Source organism: Carlito syrichta, unplaced genomic scaffold, assembly GCF_000164805.1.
Source record: "Carlito syrichta isolate Samal-C Ts95f unplaced genomic scaffold, Tarsius_syrichta-2.0.1 Scaffold302567, whole genome shotgun sequence".
NCBI classification, from domain to species: Eukaryota; Metazoa; Chordata; class Mammalia; order Primates; family Tarsiidae; genus Carlito; species Carlito syrichta.
The window spans coordinates 14,691-36,636 of record NW_007246663.1 but is presented as its reverse complement, the minus strand read 5'-3'; the positions used below and the strand labels follow the sequence as shown (position 1 = coordinate 36,636).

At 35.0% G+C, this 21,946-nt stretch overlaps 1 protein-coding gene across 1 annotated transcript in view; it reads right to left on the bottom strand.

Annotated features, from left to right (window-relative positions):
* LOC103259228 (rho GTPase-activating protein 32-like) overlaps positions 1-13,870 on the bottom strand; it is a gene marked incomplete at its 5' end in the record, with an annotated part of 94,939 nt that extends 81,069 nt beyond the window's left edge. The window contains 1 exon segment of the mRNA XM_008056887.2: positions 13,784-13,870. Within this exon segment, the coding sequence (XP_008055078.2) occupies positions 13,784-13,870 (87 nt within the window).
* Between the last annotated feature and the right edge of the window lie 8,076 nt (positions 13,871-21,946).

The window sequence follows — 21,946 nt, the reverse complement described above, 5'->3', positions numbered from 1 at the left end:
ACTGAGGCGGAAGGATCACCGAAGACCAACAGGCGAGGCTGCAGTGGCCGGAAGTGGCCACTGCACTCCAGTCTGGGCGACAGAGTGAGACACCAACTCAAAAAAAAAAAAAAAAAAAAATTTATATATATATGCTGATGTGATTTGTTAAATGCTTTATTACATAGGAATATTGAGTTTTTCTACTTGAGAGAAGTCAAAAATAAATGAGTTGGTTATAATTGGGGTTACATCAAACTAAAAAACTTCTGCACAGCAAAAAGAAATAATTAACAGAGTGAAGAAAACACCTATAGACTGGAGGAAAATGTGTCTGACAAGAGGTTAACATCTAAAATATATTTTTAAAAATTTAAAGAACTCTATAGAAAAAGAAAACAAAATTACCCAATTAACAAGTGGACAAAAGCACTTGAATAGGCATTTCTTAAAAGATGACATAAAAATGGCAAGCAGACATTATGAAGAAATGCTCAATATCACTAATCAAAAACAAATTAAAAAGCACAATGAGATATCACACACATCTGTCAGAATGGCTATTATCTAAAAGATGAAAGATGGTAAGTATTGGTAAGGGTGTGGAGAAAAGGGAATCCTTTTCCACTGTTGGCAGGAATATAAATTGGTACAGCCATTTTGGAAAACTATATGGAAGTTCCTCAAAAAACCTAAAAATAGAATTACTATATTGGCCAGGTACGGTGGTTCATGCCTATAATCCCAGCACTTTGGTGAGAGGATTGCCTGAGGCCAGGGGTTCGAGACCAGCCTGGGCACTTGGTGAGATCTCATCTCTACAAGAAAAATTAGCCAGGTGTGGTGACACATACCTGTAGTTCCAGCTACTTGGAAGGCTGAGGCAGAAAAAGGATCACCTGAGTCCAGCAGGTTGAGGTTTTATTCAGAAATTTCACATTTGGGTATATATCCCAAGATCCTAAAATCAATACGTCAAAGACACATCTGCATTTCCATGCTCATTGCAGCATTATTTATAATAGCTAAGTTATAGAATCAACCTAAGAGTCTGTCAGACCAGATTCTATAAAACATGCGAGAAGGAGCTGATACCAATCCTATTGAAAGTATTGCTGCCAATCCCATTAAAAAGTGAGCAAAAAGCATGAATAGACATTTCTCAAAAGAAGATATACAGGCAGTCAACAGATACGTGAAAAGTGCTCAGCGTCCCTATTCGTCAGAGAAATGAGAATCAAAATCACATTAAGATACCACCTTACCCCGTTAAGGATGGTTATCATTAATAAATCAAAAAACAATAGATGCTGGCATGGGTGCGAAGGAAAGGAGATGCTTTGATACTGCTGGTGGGAGTGCAAATCAGTTCAACCTCTATGGAAAACAGTGTGGTGATATCTAAAGGAACTAGAAATTGATCCATACAATCCAGAATTTCCCTCCTGGGAATAAACCCAGAATAAACTCCCACTTTGGGAGGACTAGGCAAGTGGATTGCCTGAGCCAGCAGGTTTGAGACTAGTCTGGGCAACTTGGCAGGACCTTATCTCTACAAAAACGATACCCACACATGCATGTTTATTGCTGTACACAACAATAGCAAACACACAGAACCAACCCTTATGCCCATTGAAAGTAGACTGGATAAAGAAAATATGGTACATATACACAATAGAATATTACACAGTCATAAAGAAGGGGAAAATCATGAACTTCTCAGCAAATTGGAGACAATCATTCTTAGTAATCTATGACAGAAACAAAGAACCGAATACCACATGTTCTCACTTATAAGTGGGACCTGAACATTAATCACAAAAACACAAGGGAGGGATCAGCAGTTGCAGGACACTATCAGGGAGGGGAGGAGGGGGAGCACATAACAACACAAAGGGTACCTGATCCTAAATCGGGGAAGTGAGGACCAGTTGAAGGCCCAAACTTCACCTGCACATACATTACTATGTACCTAATCTTGTGACTTGTAGCCCACATCTTTATAATAAAATAAAGTTAAAAAAAAGAGTCTGCCATTGAATGAATGGATAGAAACAAATGTGGTACATACACACAATGAAATACTATTCAGCTTTAAAAAAAAAAAAAGAAAATCTTGTCATTTGCAACAACATTGATGAATCTGGGGAACATTATGCTAAGTAAAGTAAGTCAGGCACAGAAAAATAAATAACCACATGATCTCACTTACATGTGAAATCTAGTTATTAAGGTCAAAAACCAAAAACTTCAGAATGGAGTCATAAAAAAAATAAACTGGTTGGTCTTATCTGTTTGGGTAATTATTCCTATAAAGTTATTGAAGATGTGCTTTAAAAACAAATATTAAAATGTTTTGTGTTTTGTATGTCTTCTGCCAACTCAACTTTTAGTTCACTTATTTGGCTTTGTGATGCCAACTAACTTATGGAAATGAGAAGCTCTACAAAAATATACTGTTGATACAGTAACATTTCAGAAATGATCATGTCTGTGGGGTTACAAAGTAATAATTGAACTTCTGGCTACTGGTCTGGTATATAAGGATCTTAGAAGTTATCACTCCAACAACAACAAAAAAAGAAGCTACCACTCCATCCTCAAAGGTAAAAAGACGAACAAACTGAAAATTAACAAATCTTTTTATATCTACCACAGAAGTGAGGTCACAGGGCAAACCCACTGCCTCCACAACTGGAGACAGATAGGTGACTATAAAGAATTACAATTTACCCAGAGCAGAAATGTATAAGCAGAAACTTCTGTAGAAACCAGTGCTGGGGTAGGAAACTTAAACTGTAATTGATAAATTAGGAAGCTCAAAGCTGACAAGTCTGAGGGTTAACAATTCTAGGAGGACTCGGGCAAGGAGGGGGGTGGGGGGCAGGGTGGAAGGACACACTTTTGTTTTACCTCCAGGACCTCTACTAGGTCCTCCAGTGAATATCAGAGGGAAAAAAAAATCCCTTCATGCTCCCATCAGGGAAAGATAAAAAGGAACTTTTGAAACACACTAATATCTGCCCTCAGGAAAAACTATTCTTACCACAGCCTAACCGTCTAGGGCTTTAACATAGCCTAAACTATCTGTGGCCAAAAAAAAGTCCAACTCCTGCTTTTTCAAGCCTTCCACAGGGGAGAAGGGGAATACCAAACAATAGTCAACTCTAGTTATCCTGTCCTACCTAAAGGTGGGGGTGAGGGGTGCAGAAGTGAGAAACATTTGTGATGCTTACAGTCCAGAGGCACAGGTTCGTGAAAAGACTTCCCTCTCCCCACACCGTACCACCACATTATTGAATTACTATTGCTATTCCTTTCACCCTATACATTATGTTCATGTTTCAACAACAACAAAAAATTGTCAGGTGAACTAAAAAGGGAAAAAAACGAAAAACAAAAATAAAGAGACTAAATAAGCATCAGATTAAGCATCAAATAAGACATGAAAACTGGAATTATCAGACCAGAAGTTTAAAAGAAGTATGATTAATATGTTAAAAGCTTTAATGAAAAAAGGAGACAATATTCAAAATCAGATGCAAGCAACGAATTGGAAATTCTAACAAAGGATCAGAAAGAAATGAAAAATATCTTCGATGGACTCGTGAGCTGACTGGACACAGCAGAGAAAAGAATGACTGAAAAAAGAACAGAACATCCAGAAACTGAGAAAACAACAAAAAACACATGCATACTGAGAAAAAAACAAAAAAACACATGTATACTGAGAATATCAGAAGAAGGAAAAGAAAAAGAAGTGTGAGCAATATTTGAAGCAATAATGACTGAGAATTTCTCCCAACGAATGCCAGACACCAAACCATAGATCCTGGAAGCTCAGAGAATACAAAACAGAATAAATGCCCTCCCCCCCTTTCCCTCTCAAAAAACACCCCCAAAATCTCCATAGGCATAGCATATTCATACAGACACCATGGAAACAAGAAAAGAGTTAAACCAAATCAAATCAAACCAAAACAAAGCAAACAAACAAACAGAAAACCAGGCCAAGCTCCTTGGCTGGCCTAGGAGGCCTAGGCAAGTGGATTGCCTTTGGGAGGCCTAGGCAAGTGGATTGCCTGAGCCAGCAGGTTTGAGACTAGTCTGGGCAACTTGGCAGGACCTCGTCTCTACAATAAATTTTAAAAAAATTAGCCAGGCATGGTAGCGCATGCCTGTAATCTCAGCTATTCAGGAGGCTGAGGCAGAAGGATCACCTGAACCCAGGAGGTCAAGGCTGCAGTAGCTGTGAGCATGCCACTGCAATACATCCTGGGCAACAGAGTGAGGCCTTGACTCCCCCCACACCCCCGCTAAAAAAAAGCAAAAAGTAGCTATATTTATTTCAGACAGAGCAGACTTCAGAGTAAAGAAAGTCATGAGTGATAAAAAGGAACAATGAATAATGATAAACAAGTCAATACTCCAAAAAGACACAGCAATCCCTAATGCATACATGACTAAAAACAGGTGTGAAAATACTATGAGGCAAATACTGATAGAATTGCAAGGAGAAACATGAATCTACTGTTAGTAATTGGAGAGTTTAATATCCCCCATCAGAAACAGATAGATCCAGCAGGAAGAAAATCAGTCGAAAAATATTTGACTCAATAGTTCTATCTATCAACTGGACATAATTGATATCTATAGAATACTTCAACAACAGCAGATTACACATGCCATCAGGCTCACACGGAACATTTACCAAGATAGATCACATTCAGGAGCATTAAACACACCATAACAAGTTTAAAAGAACAGAAACCATACAATGTCTACTCTCAGACCACATGGAATTAAACTAAAAGCTATCTGGAAAATCCCAAAATACTTGGAGATTAAACAACACACTTCTAAATAAAACAGGGGTTAAAGAAGAACGCTCAAGAGAAATTACTAAAGACAACTTATCCAAATTTGTGGGATGCAACGCAAGTAGTGCTAGCACTGAATGCATACATTAGAAAAGAAAAACAATCTAAAATCATCATTCTAAGCGTTACCTTAGGAAACTCGAAAAAGAAGAGCAAATTAAATCCAAAGTAAGCAAAAGAAAAGAAAGAATAAATATTAGAGCAGAAATCAACAAAATGGAAAACAGAAAAAAAAATTTTTTTAAGTTGATTCTTTGAAAATATCAGTAAAATTGAGAAGCTTTAAGTCAGGCTGAGAGAGAGAGAGAGAGAGAGAGAGACAGAGAGGGACAGAGAGAAACAGAGAGAGAGTGTGAGAGTGAGAGAGCAAGAGAGAGAAAAGAAACAAATTACTCACATAAAAAAATGCTAGAGGGACATCACTACAGATCACAAGAACATTAAATTGAAAAGAATATTATGAACAAACTCTATGCCTACACATCCATAACATAGATGAAATAGACCAATTTTTAAAAAGACACAACAGACCAAAACACACAGAAGAACAAATGGGTAATATGAATAGGCCTGTATATATTAAGAAATTGAATAAACAATAGCTTTCAAAAACAGAAAGCAACAAGCTCAGTTAGGTTCATTGGAAAATTCTAAACATTTAAGAAATTTCAGCAACTCTACAATCTATTCCAGAAGACAGAACCAGAAGGAATTGTCTAACTCATTCTGTGAGGCCAACAATTTCCTAACACCAAAATCAGACAAAGATATTACAAGAACTACAGACCAATATCTCTCATGAACATACATGCATAAATCACAACAAAATATTAGCAACTCAAATTCAACAATGTATATAAACAATTATATACCACTACCAAGCAAGACTTATCCAAGGTATTCAAGGTAAATCAATGTAATTCATCATATCAACAGGCTAAAGAAGAAACATCACATCATCATGTTAATAGACACAGGAGAGCATTTAACAAAATCCAACACCCACTCATGAAAAACTCTCAGCAAACTGCAAATAAAGGAAACTTCTACAACTTAAGAAAGAACATCTACAAAAAATTTACAGCTAACATAACACTTAATAGTGACAAACTTGAAACCCTCCTGCTCAGATCTGGTGCAAGGCAACAATATACCCTGTCATCAGTGCTTTTCAAAACAGTACTGGAATTCCCAGCAACTATAACAAAAAAAGAAATACAAGGTATACAGTTTGGAAAAAAAAAAAAACTGTTTGCAGATGACAGGATTGTCTACAAAGAAAATAAAAATAAAAAATAAACAAACAAAAAACAACTCCTTGAAGTACTAAGCAATTATAGCAAGGTTGTAGCATATAAGGGTAACATACAAAAGTCAATTATCTTCCTACATACCAGCAATGAACAAGGAGAATTCAAAACTTAAAATATATTAATATTTATAGTAGTAACCCACAAATAAAATACACACCTATATATCTAACAAAAAATATACAAGAGCTATAAAAGGAACGTTAAAAAATTCTGGTGAAAGATATCAAAGACTTAAATAAATGGAGAGATATTTCATGTTCATGGAAAGGAAGACTCAATACCGTCAAGATGCCAGTTCTTCTCAACTTGAACTACAGATTCAGTATAATCCTAACCAAAATCTCTGTGAGTTATTTTATTGATACTGACAAACTGATTCTGAAGCTTAAATGAAGAAGCAGAAGACCCAGAAAATCCAACACAGTATTAAGGGAGAAAAACAAAGTCAGAGGGCTAACACTACCGGATTTCAAGACTTACTATAAAGCTATTGTAATCAAGACATCATAATATTGGAGCAAGAAAATAGATAAGTAGACAACAGAACAGAATAGAGAGCCCATAAATAGAGTCACATAAATATATTCAGTTGATCTTTGACAAAGGAACAAAGGCAATACAATGGAGAAAAGATAAAGTCTTTTAAAAAAAAATGGTACTGAAACAACTGGACACCAATATGGAGGGGAAAAAAACAACTACTATGACTCTAGACACAGATCTTAACCCCTTCATGATTAACTCACAATGAATCATGCCTAATGCAAAACACAAAATGTAAAATTCCTATAAGATAATAAGGAATAAAATCTAGATGATCTTGGTTAGGGTAACATCATTTAAATATAACACCAAAGGCATGATCCATGAAAGAGATAACTGATAAACTAAAAATTAAAATTTCAAACTTCTGCTCTGCAAAAGACAATGTTAAGACAACGAAAACACAGCCATAGATGGAGAGGAAATATTTGAAAAAGATGCACTAATACAGTACAGTGCATTTACCCAAAATATATAAAGAATTCTTACAACTCAACAAAGGGAAAATGAACAACCCAATTTAAAAATGGGCAAAAGATTTGAACAGACACTTTGCCAAAGAAGATATACAAATGGCAAATAGCATATAAAAAGATGCTCAACATCGTATGTCATTAGGGAATTGCAAATTGAAACAGTGAGATACTACTATACAACTTACTAGAATGGTTAAAATCCAAAACACTAACATAAATGCTGATAAGAATATGGAGTAATAGGAACTACCATTCACTGCTGATGAGAATGCAAAATGGCACAGCCACTTTGGAAGGCAGACTGGCAGTTTCTTAGAAAACTAAATGCACTTACCATGCAATCTTGCAATCTTAGTATTTACTTAAATGAATTAAAAATTTACATCCACACAGAAACCTGTACATGAATATTTACAGCAATTTTATTTGTAATTGCCAAAACCTGGAAGTAACTGAGATGACCTTAAGCAGATGAATGGATAAACAAACTACAGTACATCCAGACAATGGAATGTTATTCAATGCTAAAATGAAATGAACTACTGAGCCATGAAAAGACATGTAGGAAACTTAAATGCATATTACTAAGTGAAAGAAGTCAATCTAAAAGGCCACATACTATATGATTCCAACTACATGACATTTCAGAGGAGGTGAAAATATAAAGAGAGTAAAAAGAACAGCGGTTTCCAAAATTAGGGAAAGAGGGGGAGGTGAGTAGAAAGAGCACAGATGATTTTTATAATATTTTCCTGTATGATACTATACTAGTGATACATATCATTAAACATTTTTCAAACCTATAGAATATACAATTCCAAGAATAAACCCTAATGTAAACAATTGGCTTTTGTTGATAATGATGTGCCAATGTAGGTTCATTAGTTGTAACAAATGTCCCGCTGTGGTGTGGGATGTCCACAAAAGGGAAGGTTGTATGTGTGTCAGGACATGGAACATACAGGAACTCTGTATTTCCTGTGAATGTAAAACTGCTCTGAGGTCAGGCTTGGTGGCTCAGCCTGTAATCCCCAGCACTTCAGGAGGCCGAGGCAATGGATTGCCTGAGCCTGCGGGTTTGAGACCCACCTGGGCAACTTGGCGAGACCTCATCTCTACAATGAATCAAAAGTTAGCCGAGTGTGGCAGTGCGCACCTGTAGTTCTGGCTACTTGGAAGGCTGAGGCAGAAGGATCACCGGAGCCCAACAGGTCGAGGCTGCAGTGGCCGGGAGGGAGTGTGCCATTGCACTCCAGTCTGAGTGATGGCGTGAAAATCCAACTCAAAAAAAACAAAAAACAAAAAAAAAACCTGCTCTGAAAAATAAAACCCTATTAATTTTTTAAAAGTAATCATCTTCCCTTCGGCTAATAGTCTTACTCAAAGAAATAAGTACCAAAAACCAACCACACAAATACCTTCAGAGTGTCAAACAGTTAATTCTGGAGATTGGATTTCAAAATGCATTTCCTCATATATTCCTGAACTGACTTATTTCAACATTTTAAAAATATTCTTGGACCAACGAAGTCTCCTCTTTTATATAAATTTTCATTTATAAAATTAATACTTTAACACATAATTTGTAAATTATCTAAAAATGTGTTAAATTAACTGAGTAAAATTATAAAATTAGCAAGTATCTTGTATTTTCAGCAGATATGAGACAATAATTTTACATTTCCTATGTAAACTATAAACCTAATTATTCAATTTCCAAACTGAATAAAGTAAATTATCACAGTAATTCAGAAGTTCAATAACTTTGTAAAGAAACAAAAGAAACTCTTCATTTTATATCTCTGCCTACATATTAATTGGTTGCTAATTTTTAATCTTAATAATTATTACCACCAATTACTACTATTCAAGGATGACAAAAATCTTCTTGATAAGGCTGAGGAAAAAGAATGAGAGAAATATATCCCAATGTAGGATAAAATTCTATGACAAGAATGTCATTCATTCACCAAATAGTTACTGAACACCCACACAGTGCTTAAACACTGGAGTAAGTACCAGTGATGCAACAGAGAAATCTTAAACATGATCCTTGACTTCTTAAAGTTTATTTCTAGTAAGAAAAACAAATACTTTTGATGGTAAACAAATACATACAAAGAACCTACTTCATATAGGTTGATAAGGTCTTTCTGTATCTTCTTTTTTCCCCCCTTCTTGTAGAGATTAAGGTCTCACTATGTTGACCAGCTGGTCTTGAACTTCTGGCTTCAACCAATCCTCCCACCTTGGCCCCAGAAAGTGCCGGGATTACAGGCATGAACCACTGCACCAAGCCAAGAAAAGCTTTTTCTAAGGAGACATTATCTAAAATAAGTCCTAAAAACTGAGAAGGTACCAGACACAGCAAGGGCACAGTGTAAACAGAGTCACAGGCTGATCAATGTTCAAAGCCTGGAGCAGGAAATAACTTAGGCCTTTTAGAAACTACCTGAAAGCTAGAGCATGAGTGTGAGGAGATTGTTGTGACATTATGCAGAAGGGGTAGGCAAGGTTCAGATTGTGTAGGACCCTCATAGGCCTTGGTAAGTAGCTTAGGTTTAGTTCTAAATGCAGTGGCAATCTAGTCAAGAGTGTTAACCACGAGAGTAACAAGATTCAATTTACATTTATATCATTCAGGCAGCTTACAGGGCTACAACAGATTATAGGGTATAAGCATCAGCCCAAACAAGAGATAATCCTTGAGCTAGCTTGATAACAATAGAGATGGAAAGAAATAGACACATTTTAGATGTTGCAGCTGTTTTTCTTTCAAAAACAGTCTTTGTGCATGTCCTTGTAAGTTTCTTTAATTGTGGGATTATTCCGAAAAGAACTGATGTTGTTAATGATTCTTTAAATGTATAAAGTTCAGTGAAAAAAGACGAAAAAAGCCCTGATTTATGTCTCGTCTGGCCTTATCCTAAGTAAAGAATTTTAATAAGTTACTTAACATGAGCAGCAGTTTACTCATCTATGAAATGTAAATAACAATATCTACATTTCACAGAAGCATTGTGAGATTTAAATAAGAATGTTGGCAATCTGTGTATATATTTTGTTCATACACATATGTTCTACAAGGCTAATATTCATCCCCTACTCCTATAGTAACAGCATTTTCTAAATGAATTGAACGGAGAAGGAGTTATTTAATATGAAGGAATGCGTTTCTGATGGTGGAATTTCAAGCATGGGAACATCAAAATACAGGAGATATTTTGAGGCAGGAAAGCATTCTGAAAGCAACTAGTTTCCTAACATAAAGGAGACTTAACATAACATAAAGGAGCCTTCAGATTATTGTAAATACTTATAAAATATTTGATCTTCAGAAAAACAAACTATTAAATATTGATGAATTCTTCTTAAAATACAAAGGTAGTAGTTAACACACTATAATTTCAGTAGAACCATTAATGTCAACTACTCTAAAGCTGACAATGGAATGATAAAATACCAAGTGTTTCGATGAGCAACAATTATTCATATACCAACAAACTATACTTACAGAGGAAAAAGATTAAAACAGCATTTTCATGAAAGCATATGTTAGAATAAATCCCCACAGCAGCTAGGCTTAAATTTGCCATTTTAAAATTAACACTTAAAAGCCGAAGCTTACTTATTTGCTAAAGAATAAAGCAACAGAAGACAATGCTTTTAAGACTCAATAACATTGCTGTTAAACTTGCAAATTTGTTTTCTATGCAGGGTGGCTCAATATAATTAGTGTCAGTTTATCTAAGTTTGGTCTTTTCTACATTATTGAATTTTTAACACGAGACAGTACGATTTTCTTCCTATAACTACCACGACATATTCCTGCAATTACTAGGATTTTTATTAATTTGCATCTATTTCAAACAAAATACAATACTTTTCTTGAGAAGTATGGGATATACAGAGGAAAAAGCAGCATGATTTTCAGAAGAAAATATAGACTGAAAAGGATTGCCACCCTGATCAACATCATGACACAAATTGGAAAGAGTGTTTCTTCATCCACAGTAGTTGATCTGCTGGTTTTATACAACAGATACTTTTGTTTGATTCCTGAGAGAACAGAATAAAAGATAAGTTAAGGAATATCTGAGGCACAACATGCCTTTATTAGTTAAGATAACTGATTCTAAATAACTAGTTTAAGAAGGAGGGAACTGGGGGCTTAGAGAAGGCATTATAGTGCTATTCTTCAAGTGTCTGACAGTGCTTTAATCCATGGTTAATATTCCGCTATGATACACTGATATGGCTAAATGGGATTTGTATGACTTGTATCAGTGCGAATTGCTTTGGGCCCATGACATACATACATGTTAAATATTTTTACTATCATGAAGACTACAGTCTTTGGTCTAGGACTGTGCACAGTTGGACTGTCTCAGGGCTCAAGATTTTATAGACACACACACACACACACACACACACACACACACACATGCGCGCGCGCCTTTGCCCAATGAAGTCATGCAAAGACCTAAATAAATCAGTATCATTTAAGCTACAGAAAGAAAAAAATCACAGCCATTCAATGTATCACTTTTATAAACTAAGAACAAGAGAAGAAAGAGTTATGTTAGAGGACCAAGAACCTGGATTAAATAAAAAGAACTTTAAGTATATATTATCAAAAATTAGAAATGAGCAAATATAAAATATGTGAATGAATTTAAAATTTTCCGTATTTGTTATAGATTGAAAATTCCAAGAAGACACAGAAAAAGCTGACAGCCAAGAAACCAAGTTCTTAGCAGCTCCTGCTATTAACATTTGATCTAGCTTAGGACAGCCACTTCAGTAATTTGGGCCTCAGTTTCTTCAATTGCAAAACTAGAGAGTTTTAATATGGGTTCCTCTAAGTTATTAAAAAAATATGATTCTAGTTTAATATGGTTTGTGGCTAGCATATATGGTAAGAATACAAAAGTAAGCCATGGGAATCCAGCACCAATGATTATTTACAGTGACACAAAGAACAGGTGCAAAGGCATTATTACAATGCAATAAATCACTTCTTTTATGTAATAAATAGCATACCAAATAATCTGAAATATTTTAAGCAGCTTGGCAAGCTATTTACAACCAGGAAACTACCTATCTAGGATACTAATACTAAACATGGAAATACAATCAAGTAACAATTATACATCCTAAAGTTTGGTACCCAAATGCTATGCTTGTCCTTTGAAAGTCATTTTATAAAACAGCACAGATATTTTTGACACGTTTTGCTTATGAGAATAAAAATATCTGCATTCTCAGAGTATATGTAAATTAATGATAAGAAGAGGTGCTAAAATGTGTTAGGTTGTAGAAAGATTAATAAATTCATTCCTGATGTGCTAACTATGTATTCTAGATAAAGAAGATATGATTTCCATTCATCTATTAGTAATAACTTACCATAAAATTACTTGACAGCTACTTGAGGTAAAATTACCTCACCAAATAAAAGCATTTTATAAAATATGACATAAAATTTAGTGATTTACTCTACTTCCTCAAAGAAACCGAGATCACATGCAATAAAACATATATAAACAGTATGTGACTTTGGCTGTATTATTCATATGCAATCTAAATGTGATTTCCAATCTCATATTCTGACAACTAAAAATAAAAGCACTTAATTAAAGGCTTTCCTTAAGGTAACCAGAACTAAGAACTTCAGTATATTGCCTTGAACTTTTCCAGATTATTCAATTTTTAACTTCAGGTACATGACTGATACTTTGTGAGAAGAACAGTAAGTGCCCCTATCTTACTCTCTTCCAAAGAAAACTAACAACTTTGTATGGAAGAAATCCCAAACACTTGTTTTATGATGACTAATTCGCTAATGGACAGAAGGCTCAATAAATGAAGAATAAATAAAAGAACTATACTAAATGCTTACATGACAAAGGAAATCAATGCTACAAATGACATATTTTAAATATCATTAAGAGCAAGTTATGGCAATTACCCTCAAAAAAATTCTAATATTAATAATCAAGAAATAGCAAGCTTCAAAAACATGCACATCCCCTACTGTTGGTGTAAGAATATTTTATTGTCTTGATTAGAAAAAGTGTGCATCTAAGGCAGAGACATCATAGTCTACTCATGTTATAATATGTGATCAATAGCTAACTCATGTAATCTAATGATTAATAAATGATATCCTTCCTTTAGTTTTACAAGAAGTATTTTCATTTAAGGTTTAAATATCTATACAACTATTTGTATTACATTTATTGCTTTAAACCCTAATTACATGTAGAAATGTCAATATGATTGCTATAAAGAATAAAACATCTTGGTTACCACAGTGACTGTTATTTATGCATAAGCATCTAGGCTTTAAAAATTTTCTACAAGTGCAAACAGAAGATATACAAGTTGCAAGACTAAACTGTCATTCCATGTAGTATTGTATGAAAACACCAATTCTCTTTGTAAAAGGTTACCATTTAGTATCTTATAACTGCCATCATAGCACAATCTCATTTCACTATTATATAAGTATTTTTCCATGGATTATAGTCCTTTAGGTGAAACACACTGTAGAAATTGTGTGAAACGAAGAATACATTCACAAAATTACCTGACAAGCAATCTGAACGAGGTAGACCAGCTCTTTAGATTCACAGCCATTTTTTGTTACTTCATTCTGTTCTTCTGAAAGTGAAAGCTGTGCCACAGGAAAAAGGGACAAGAGAGGGAAATAAAGTCATAATTAGTGAACAAAAATAAACTAAGCATTCATAAGAGCTAGACCCTCATATCAACTTAAAGTAAGACATGCCTTATATTAGAATTCTACTGCTTAAGGTAGTTAAGTGAAGAATTCAGGATTTCAAAAACTACATATATAGGAATTGTCTGTAAAGTTTATATCTAAACTGGTACAACTGCATAAAAGCAGTGAATAAGACACAATCAACTCAAGTGAAGACTTAGGTCTTCACATCCTTAATTTACTTAGTACATATGTAAAAGGAAGGTATTGAACTAAGTTCTAAGAGACAGCATGACTTAACAGTTCAAAAGAGCTTAGGCCTTATTACAGACATTATAAACTGACTGCCCAGAGATCAGGATGGGCCTAGAGACATGTTTAGTTTCAGACTCACCATGTAGGTCTGCACATTGGATTTTATATTATTTTTATTTGAACCAGCAGCCAATGTGTAGAAGCTGAGAGATTTCATATGAAAAATATTTTAGCTTCTACTGAAAAGTCAAAAATTGGGTAACGGGCCCATAATTCTCACATGGCAAAACTGGTTGCAGCTGAGACATGACCATTGCCTTTAAATGAGGCATGTATTCTCCAAGACAGTTTTCTACAGAACTGATTACACTTTATTATGTTCCAGCATCTAAGCTGAGAATTAACTGTAATTCATCAAGCAAGTTGCTTTATTTTTCTTATACCCTTCTTGCTTACTAATTTATACTACACGCCTGTGCTATCTTTGATAGCAAATGCTGTCTCAGAAGCGAACAACCCTGAGCTCAAAAGGATCAATACCTGACTATGTAATACTGACCAACCTACTTAGTCTCTCAGCTGAAAAATAGGAAGTACATAATAATATATATTCTCAAGTTTGTGGACAGCAAGTGAGATGTTACAATGAACAGTGCTCACCAAGGTAACTGGTACTAAATAAATACAATATATAGCTAATATTATAAGTTAATATTATAGTTAATGTTACAAGAAATGCAAAGTTGATGAAGATACATTCTCTATTTAGGAAAGCAGTGTCATTGAATATATTTTTTAGAAACTCTTCAGATATTAAGTGGCAGTTCACATGTTAACAGTCACTCTCACACTAACCAAAATAAGATTAACCACAAAATCATAGTTTAAAAATTAAATCAAAGAATTAAGAGTGAAAAGAAACCCAAAGGAAACAGGTTTCAGAAAGTGTGAGACAGAAGAAACTCATACATGTGTGGATGCCTGGCAGAGATGCAAGAGGATAATGGTGGCTCAGCCTGTAATCTCGCACTTTGAGAGCCTGCGGGTTTGAGATCCGCCTGGGCAACTTGGCAAGACCTCATCTCTACAATAAATTAAAAATTAGCCAGGTGTGGTAGCACGCGCCTGTAGTTCCAGCTACTTGGAAGGTTGAGCAGAAGGATCGCCGGAGCTCAGCAGGTCGAGGCTGTGGTGGCTGGGAGCATGCCACTGCCTTCCAGTATGGGTGACAAAGTGAGACTCCAACTCAAAAAAAAAAAGAGGATAAAGAATCTACCTTAGACAGGGAAAGGAGGAACCAGTCAAACCTTGAATGACTGCATGTAGACTAAAGTGACAAACCAAAATCACAAGGAACACCTTATAGCAGAGACTTGACACTCAACCATCAACTGATTCCCACAGGTATTCACCAAGTATATTCAATCAGTATACCAAAGGCTGGGAAGAGAAGGAGAACAGAGAGAGAAAACTATGAAGTATGGGGAGCCTCCCCTTAGCACAAGGTAGCTAATCCCCCTAGAATGGGATCAGGGCAGTAAAACAAGGAGGACAGAAAAATTGAGAGATCTCCTTCTGAGGCACTCAGGCCGTTCTAAAGGCAGGAGGTGGCAGAGCAAAGCTGAGAGATATCTCATTGAGACATCCCAGACCTTCATAAAGTATAACACAGCAACCTCTCAGGGCAAACAGAATGGAGCTCTCCCAAGACAAAGAAAGCTAGGAAAGAACTGGAAAAAAAAAAATGAGAAAGAGTAACCAGGCTGTGAAGCAGAGAGCGAGAATGTGCCGTCCCTCAGTCCAGAAGACTGGTGGCTTCATGGCAAAGCACAAAGACATCTCACCAGTCTTTAATTTTCCCTGTGAAGGAAATCTCAGAAACTTACCCTCCAAATATTTAAAGGCAGTGATAAACTCAATCATATTAAAGCTGTCACAAAAACAAGATCTATTTCAAATAAGGATCGGCTTGATTCAGTCCTCCAATCTAACAGACTAAAAGAAGAGGAGATAAGCCAACTATCTTTTATATAACATTTTTTTTTCACATATAACATATCTTATGTGAAAAAATCACAAAACACACAGAGAAGTAAGAAAATGTGACATGTGATCATGACAGGAAACAATAAAATAAAACAGACATAGAAATGGGTCAGATGTAAAAATAACAAGAAAGAATATAAATCAATTATAATAGCGATTCTAAAATTAGCTGAAAAGGTAAACAATATGCAAGAACACATAGTAAAGAGAAGATTCTGGAAAGATGGCAGACTAGGAAGCACCAGTCTGTCTCTCCACCTAGATAACTGTACTAGCAGAATGTATCTGGTGTAACTATTTTGGAATTCTGTTGTCTATTGAAGGCTTGCAACTTACAGGGGAAGGCTTGGATGTAAAACTGCAGTTCATTTTGGCCATTTTAGCTCTTACAAAATGGTAGTTACCCATCCCCTGCTCCCAACCCTATTCTATTGCAAGCAGCTGTGCACAAATTCCTGGAGGAGCATACATGTACTTTACAAGAGCAAGGGTAGACAAAATGGACACTGCCTCTAAATTTCAGAGAGTTATACCATATAATTGCTGATTACTGCTTGTAATCACAAAGTCAGAGGCAGAGAGGTTTGCATCTATTATTGTTATACCCGCTCCGCTGTTGCAAGCTCATCCACTCTGACTGGAGGAACTTTCAGGGACATAAAGGGCCAACACCCTTTCCTTTTACGTGCCTCCCTTCATTTTTCTCTTTTTCCTCTTTTGAGAGACAAATGTAAAAGACTAGGATACTCAAAAGCAACTTCACATACAGGGAGAAGTAGAAAGTGACTGCACATGCCCATGGAAAAGTGTAGGCTTAGAAAAAGTCTGAGAAAACAGTAAGTTTCCACCTGATCTTTGTCGCAGAGACAGCCTACAATTAAAAACAAAACAAAAACAAAAAATCTCAGCAAATCCTGAGGAAGAGAAAGAATCTAATTTCCAGAGTTACCATATTATTAGATTCAAATGTCCATTTTTTCCAAAAATCAGATGCATATAAAGAAACAGGAAAGTGGCAAAATAATAGCCAAAAAATTCCCAAATTTGATGACAAACATACAAGAAACTTAAGAAATTCTAAGTAAAATGATCTCAAAGACTCACACCAAGACACACAATAATCAAACTTTTTTATTTTTTCTGTGTCATATATATTATTTAGTCATTTATTTTAAAGATGTGAGGTACAATTCAGGATTAGGTATACAATAATCGAACTTTCAAAAAACAAAGACGATGAGAAGATCTTGAAAGAATTGAGAGAAGCAACTCAACAAATACAAGGGATCCTCAATAAGATTAGCAGATTTCTCATTAGAAACTTTAAAGGTCAGAAGACAGTGGACCAAAAAATTCAAAATGCTAAAAGAAAATAATTGTCAGCCAATAATCCTATAACCAGCAAAAACTGTCTTTCAAAAGTGAAGGAGAGGTTCCTGGATAAAGAACCTCCCCACTTAAGATCTTCCCAGATAAAGAAAAGCCGAGGGAGTTAATTACCACTAGACTTTTCCTACAAAAAATACCCAAGGGAGTCCTATAGGTTAAAAAAAGGACATTGTATACTAACTTGAAGTCATATGAAGAAATAAAGATCTCAATAAAGCTAAATGCTAGCAATAATAAAAGCTAGTAATACTGTAACAATTTGTAGCTCTACTTTTGTTATCCACATAATTTAAGAGACTACACTTGAAAAATTATTAGTTTAAAAGCTAGTATTATTTTAGCTTTTATTTGTAATTTCAATATTTTGTTTCCTACATAATTTAAAGCACTAATATATTTAAAAGAATTATTTATGTTTTAGGGCAAAAAATTATAAACATGTAATTTTGTGACAGCAACAACCAAAAGGAGAAAGAGCACAGAGCTGTTATAGGAGTAGGGTTTTTGTATGTTATTGAAGTTAAATTGGTATAAATTCAAATTAGAATTTTATAAACTTTAGGTTGTTAAATATGATCCCAATGGCAACCATAACAAATAGCTATAAAATAGGCACAAAAGAAAATTAGAATGAAATCTAAACATATTACAATAAAATATTAACTAAACATATTAAAGATTAATGCAGGAAATTAGAAACAAAAAGCTACAAGGTATACAGAAAACACACAGCAAAATAAAAGAAGTCCTCCTTATCAGTAATTACTTTTATTTATTTATTTTGAGACAAGGTATGGCTCTGTCCCCTGAATGGAAGTGCAATGGCATGATTATAGCTCACTGCAGTCTCAAACTCCTGGGCTCAAGGGATCCTTCTACCTCAGCTGCCTAAGTAGCTAGAGCTACAGGCAATATGCCACTCTGCCCAGCTATTTTTATTTTTATTTTTTTGTAGAAATGAGGTCTATGTTGCATAGGTTGTAGTATTATTATATTATTATTATTATTTTGAGTTGGAGTCTCACTCTGTCACCCAGGTTGAATGACCCGCTGGGCTCAGGTGATCCTTCCGCCTCAGTCTTCCAAGTAGCCTGAACTACAGGCACACGTCACCATGCCTGGCTAATTTTTTGTTTATTTTAGAGATGAGGTCTCGCCAAATTGCCCAGGATGTTCTTGAACCTGTTGGCTCAGGCAATCCTCTCACCGCAGCCTACCAAAGTGCTGGGATTAAAAACTTGAGCCATCAAGCCTACCCAAGTAATTATTTTAAATGTGAATAATGAAAAGGATAGAGAATGGAAGAATAAAGAAACATGATCCAACTACGGTCATGCACCACCACAATGAAATTTTGGTCAACAACAAATCACATATATTACAGAGGTCCCATAAAATAACAGTACCTCATTTTCACTGTACCTTTCTGTGCTTAAATATATTCAGATACATACCACTGTGTTACAACTGCCTACAGTATTCAGTGAAGTAACATTTATATAGGTCTGTCGCTTTGGGACAACAGGCTATTCCAGATAGCCTACATGTGTTGTAGGCTACACCTACTGTTAGTACACTCTTATGATAGTTGCACATCTACAAAATTGCCTAATGATGCATTTCTCAGAACATAGCCCCATCGTTGTGATGCATGACTATATTTTGTGTCTATAGGAGATGCATAATAGATTCAAAGACACAAATACGTTGAAAGTGGAAGGATGGAAAAAAGATATCCCATGCAAATAGTAACCAAAAGAGAGCAGAGGTGGCTATACTAAAATTAGGCAAAATAAAAATTAAATCCAAACAGTTAAGAGATACCAAAAATATACACTAATAAAAGGTTCAATACAACAAGAAGATATGATAATTATAAGCATTTAGATGCCTAATAACAGATCATCAAAATATATGAAGCAAAAACTGATAAAATATAAGGGAGAAATAGACAATTTTACAAGAATAGTTTGAGACTTCAATATCCCACTCTCAATAATTGATATAAAAACTAGGCAGAAGTATGGAAATAGAGGTCTAACACAATAAGCCAACTAAATCTAAAACACATATACTGAACACTTTACCGGACAAAAGTAGCATACACATTTTTCTGACGTGCATGTGGAACAATTTCCAAGATAGATCACTGACAGGCCCTAAATAAAGCATTAAAAAATTTAAAGATATATCATACAAAGAATCTTGTCTGAACATAACAGTTGAATTTAGACATCAATTAAAAAAATGAAAACTGGAAAATACATAAATTTGTGGAGATTAAACAATACTCTCTTGACCAATAAATCAAAGAAGTCACGAAGAAAACTAGAAGATACATACACAGAGGTAAATGACAATGAAAACAGAACGTAACAAAGCTTATACAAGGCATAGTGAAAGCATTGCTATGAAGAAATGTATAACATAAACATTTACATTAAAAAGCAAGAATAATCTCAAATCAGAAACCTAACTCTCAATTTAAGGAACCAGAAAAAGAACAAACCCAAAGCTAACAAGGAAAAAAATAAAATGTAGAGCAGAGATAAACAAAATGGAAGACATAAAAACAATAGAGAAAAATCAATGAACTCAAAAGTTGAATCTTTGAAAAGATCAACAAAATGGACAAACTTTAAGAAAATGAGAAAAGACTCAAATTACTACAATAAAAAATGAAAGTCAAACATCACTACAGATCCAACAGAACTGAAAAGGATTGTAAGAGAGTATTATGAACAACCATATACCAAAATATCTGATAGCCTAGATTAAATAGACAAATTCCTTGAACCACAAAATCTACCAAGACTAAATCACACACACACACACACACACACACACACACACACAAAACCCCCAGAAAATGTTGCTACTGGACCTAAACCAACTGAAGAGATTGAATCAGTAATCAGAAACCAGACACTTAAAGAAGAATTAATAACACATCTAATCAAACTTCTCAAAAAAACTGAAGAGAAACACTCTTTAATTCAATCTAAAAGGCCAGCATTATACTGATACCAGAGTCAGTCAAAGACACTACTGAAAAGAACACTACACACCAATACTCCTTATGAATTGATACAAAAATCTTCAACAAAATACCAGCAAACCAAACTCAACATCACAGCCAAAGAATTATATACAAAGATCAAGTAAGATTTATTACTGGAATGCAATGATGGTTCAACATACAAAAATCAATCAGTGCGATATACCACATTAATAAAATTAAGAAAAAAACATGATCTCAACTAATGCAGATAAAGTATTTGACAAAATTCAACACTTTTGTGATAAGAAAAAAACTCAATAAATTAGAATAGAAGGTATTTTCCTCAAAAGAATAAAGATCATACACAAAAACCTCCCAACTAACATCATATTCAAGAATGAAAAACTGAAAGTGCCAGGCACAGTGGCTCACACCTGTAATCCCAGTACTTTGGGAGCCAGAGGTGAGGCAAGAGGAGTGCCTGACCCCAGGAGTCAGAGGCCACCCTGGGCAACTTGGCAAGACCTTGTCGCCACAAAAAATTTTTAAAAAGCCAGGCATCATGGTCTGTGCCTGTAGTTCCAGTTACTTGTTGCCGAGATGGAAGGATTGCCTGAGCCCAACAAGAGGAAGCTGCGGTGGCTGTGGCTGTGAGCGTGCCACTGTACTTTCGTGCTCCAGCCGGGGGAAAGGAAAAGGAAAACTGAAAGTATTTTCCCTAACATCAGCAACAAGATAAGCATGCTGGCTTTTACCATTTCTATTCAAAACCATCCTGGAAGTTCTAATCAAAGCTATTAGGCAAGAAAAAGAAGTAAAAGGCATCCAAGTTGAAATGCAAAATGTAAAATTACCTCTGTTTGTATATTATATGACTTTATATGTAGAACTCTAAGGATTCCAAACCAAAAGACCCTATTTGAACTAATAAATGAATTCAGCAAAGTAGCAGGATACAAAGTCATCAATCAAAAAATCAGTTGCATCCCTATACACTAACGATGAACAATCTTAAAAGGAAACTAAGAAAGTAACTTTAAGTACAACAGCATTTTTTTTTAATGGAAGAATTAACGTAAAGAGGTAAAAGACTTGTACAATGGAAACTATAAAACATATAAAGAAATTAGACATAAATAAATGGAAACACAACCCATGTTCATGTACTGGAAACAGAATTTGAAAGATGCTAACACTACCCAAAGTGTTCCACAAATTTAATGCAATCTCTGTCATATCTCCAAATTCTTTTGCAGAAATAGAAATACCCATCCTGAGAATTCTCAAGAGATCCCAAAGAGCCAAAACAACTTTGAAAAAGAACAAAACTGAAGGAC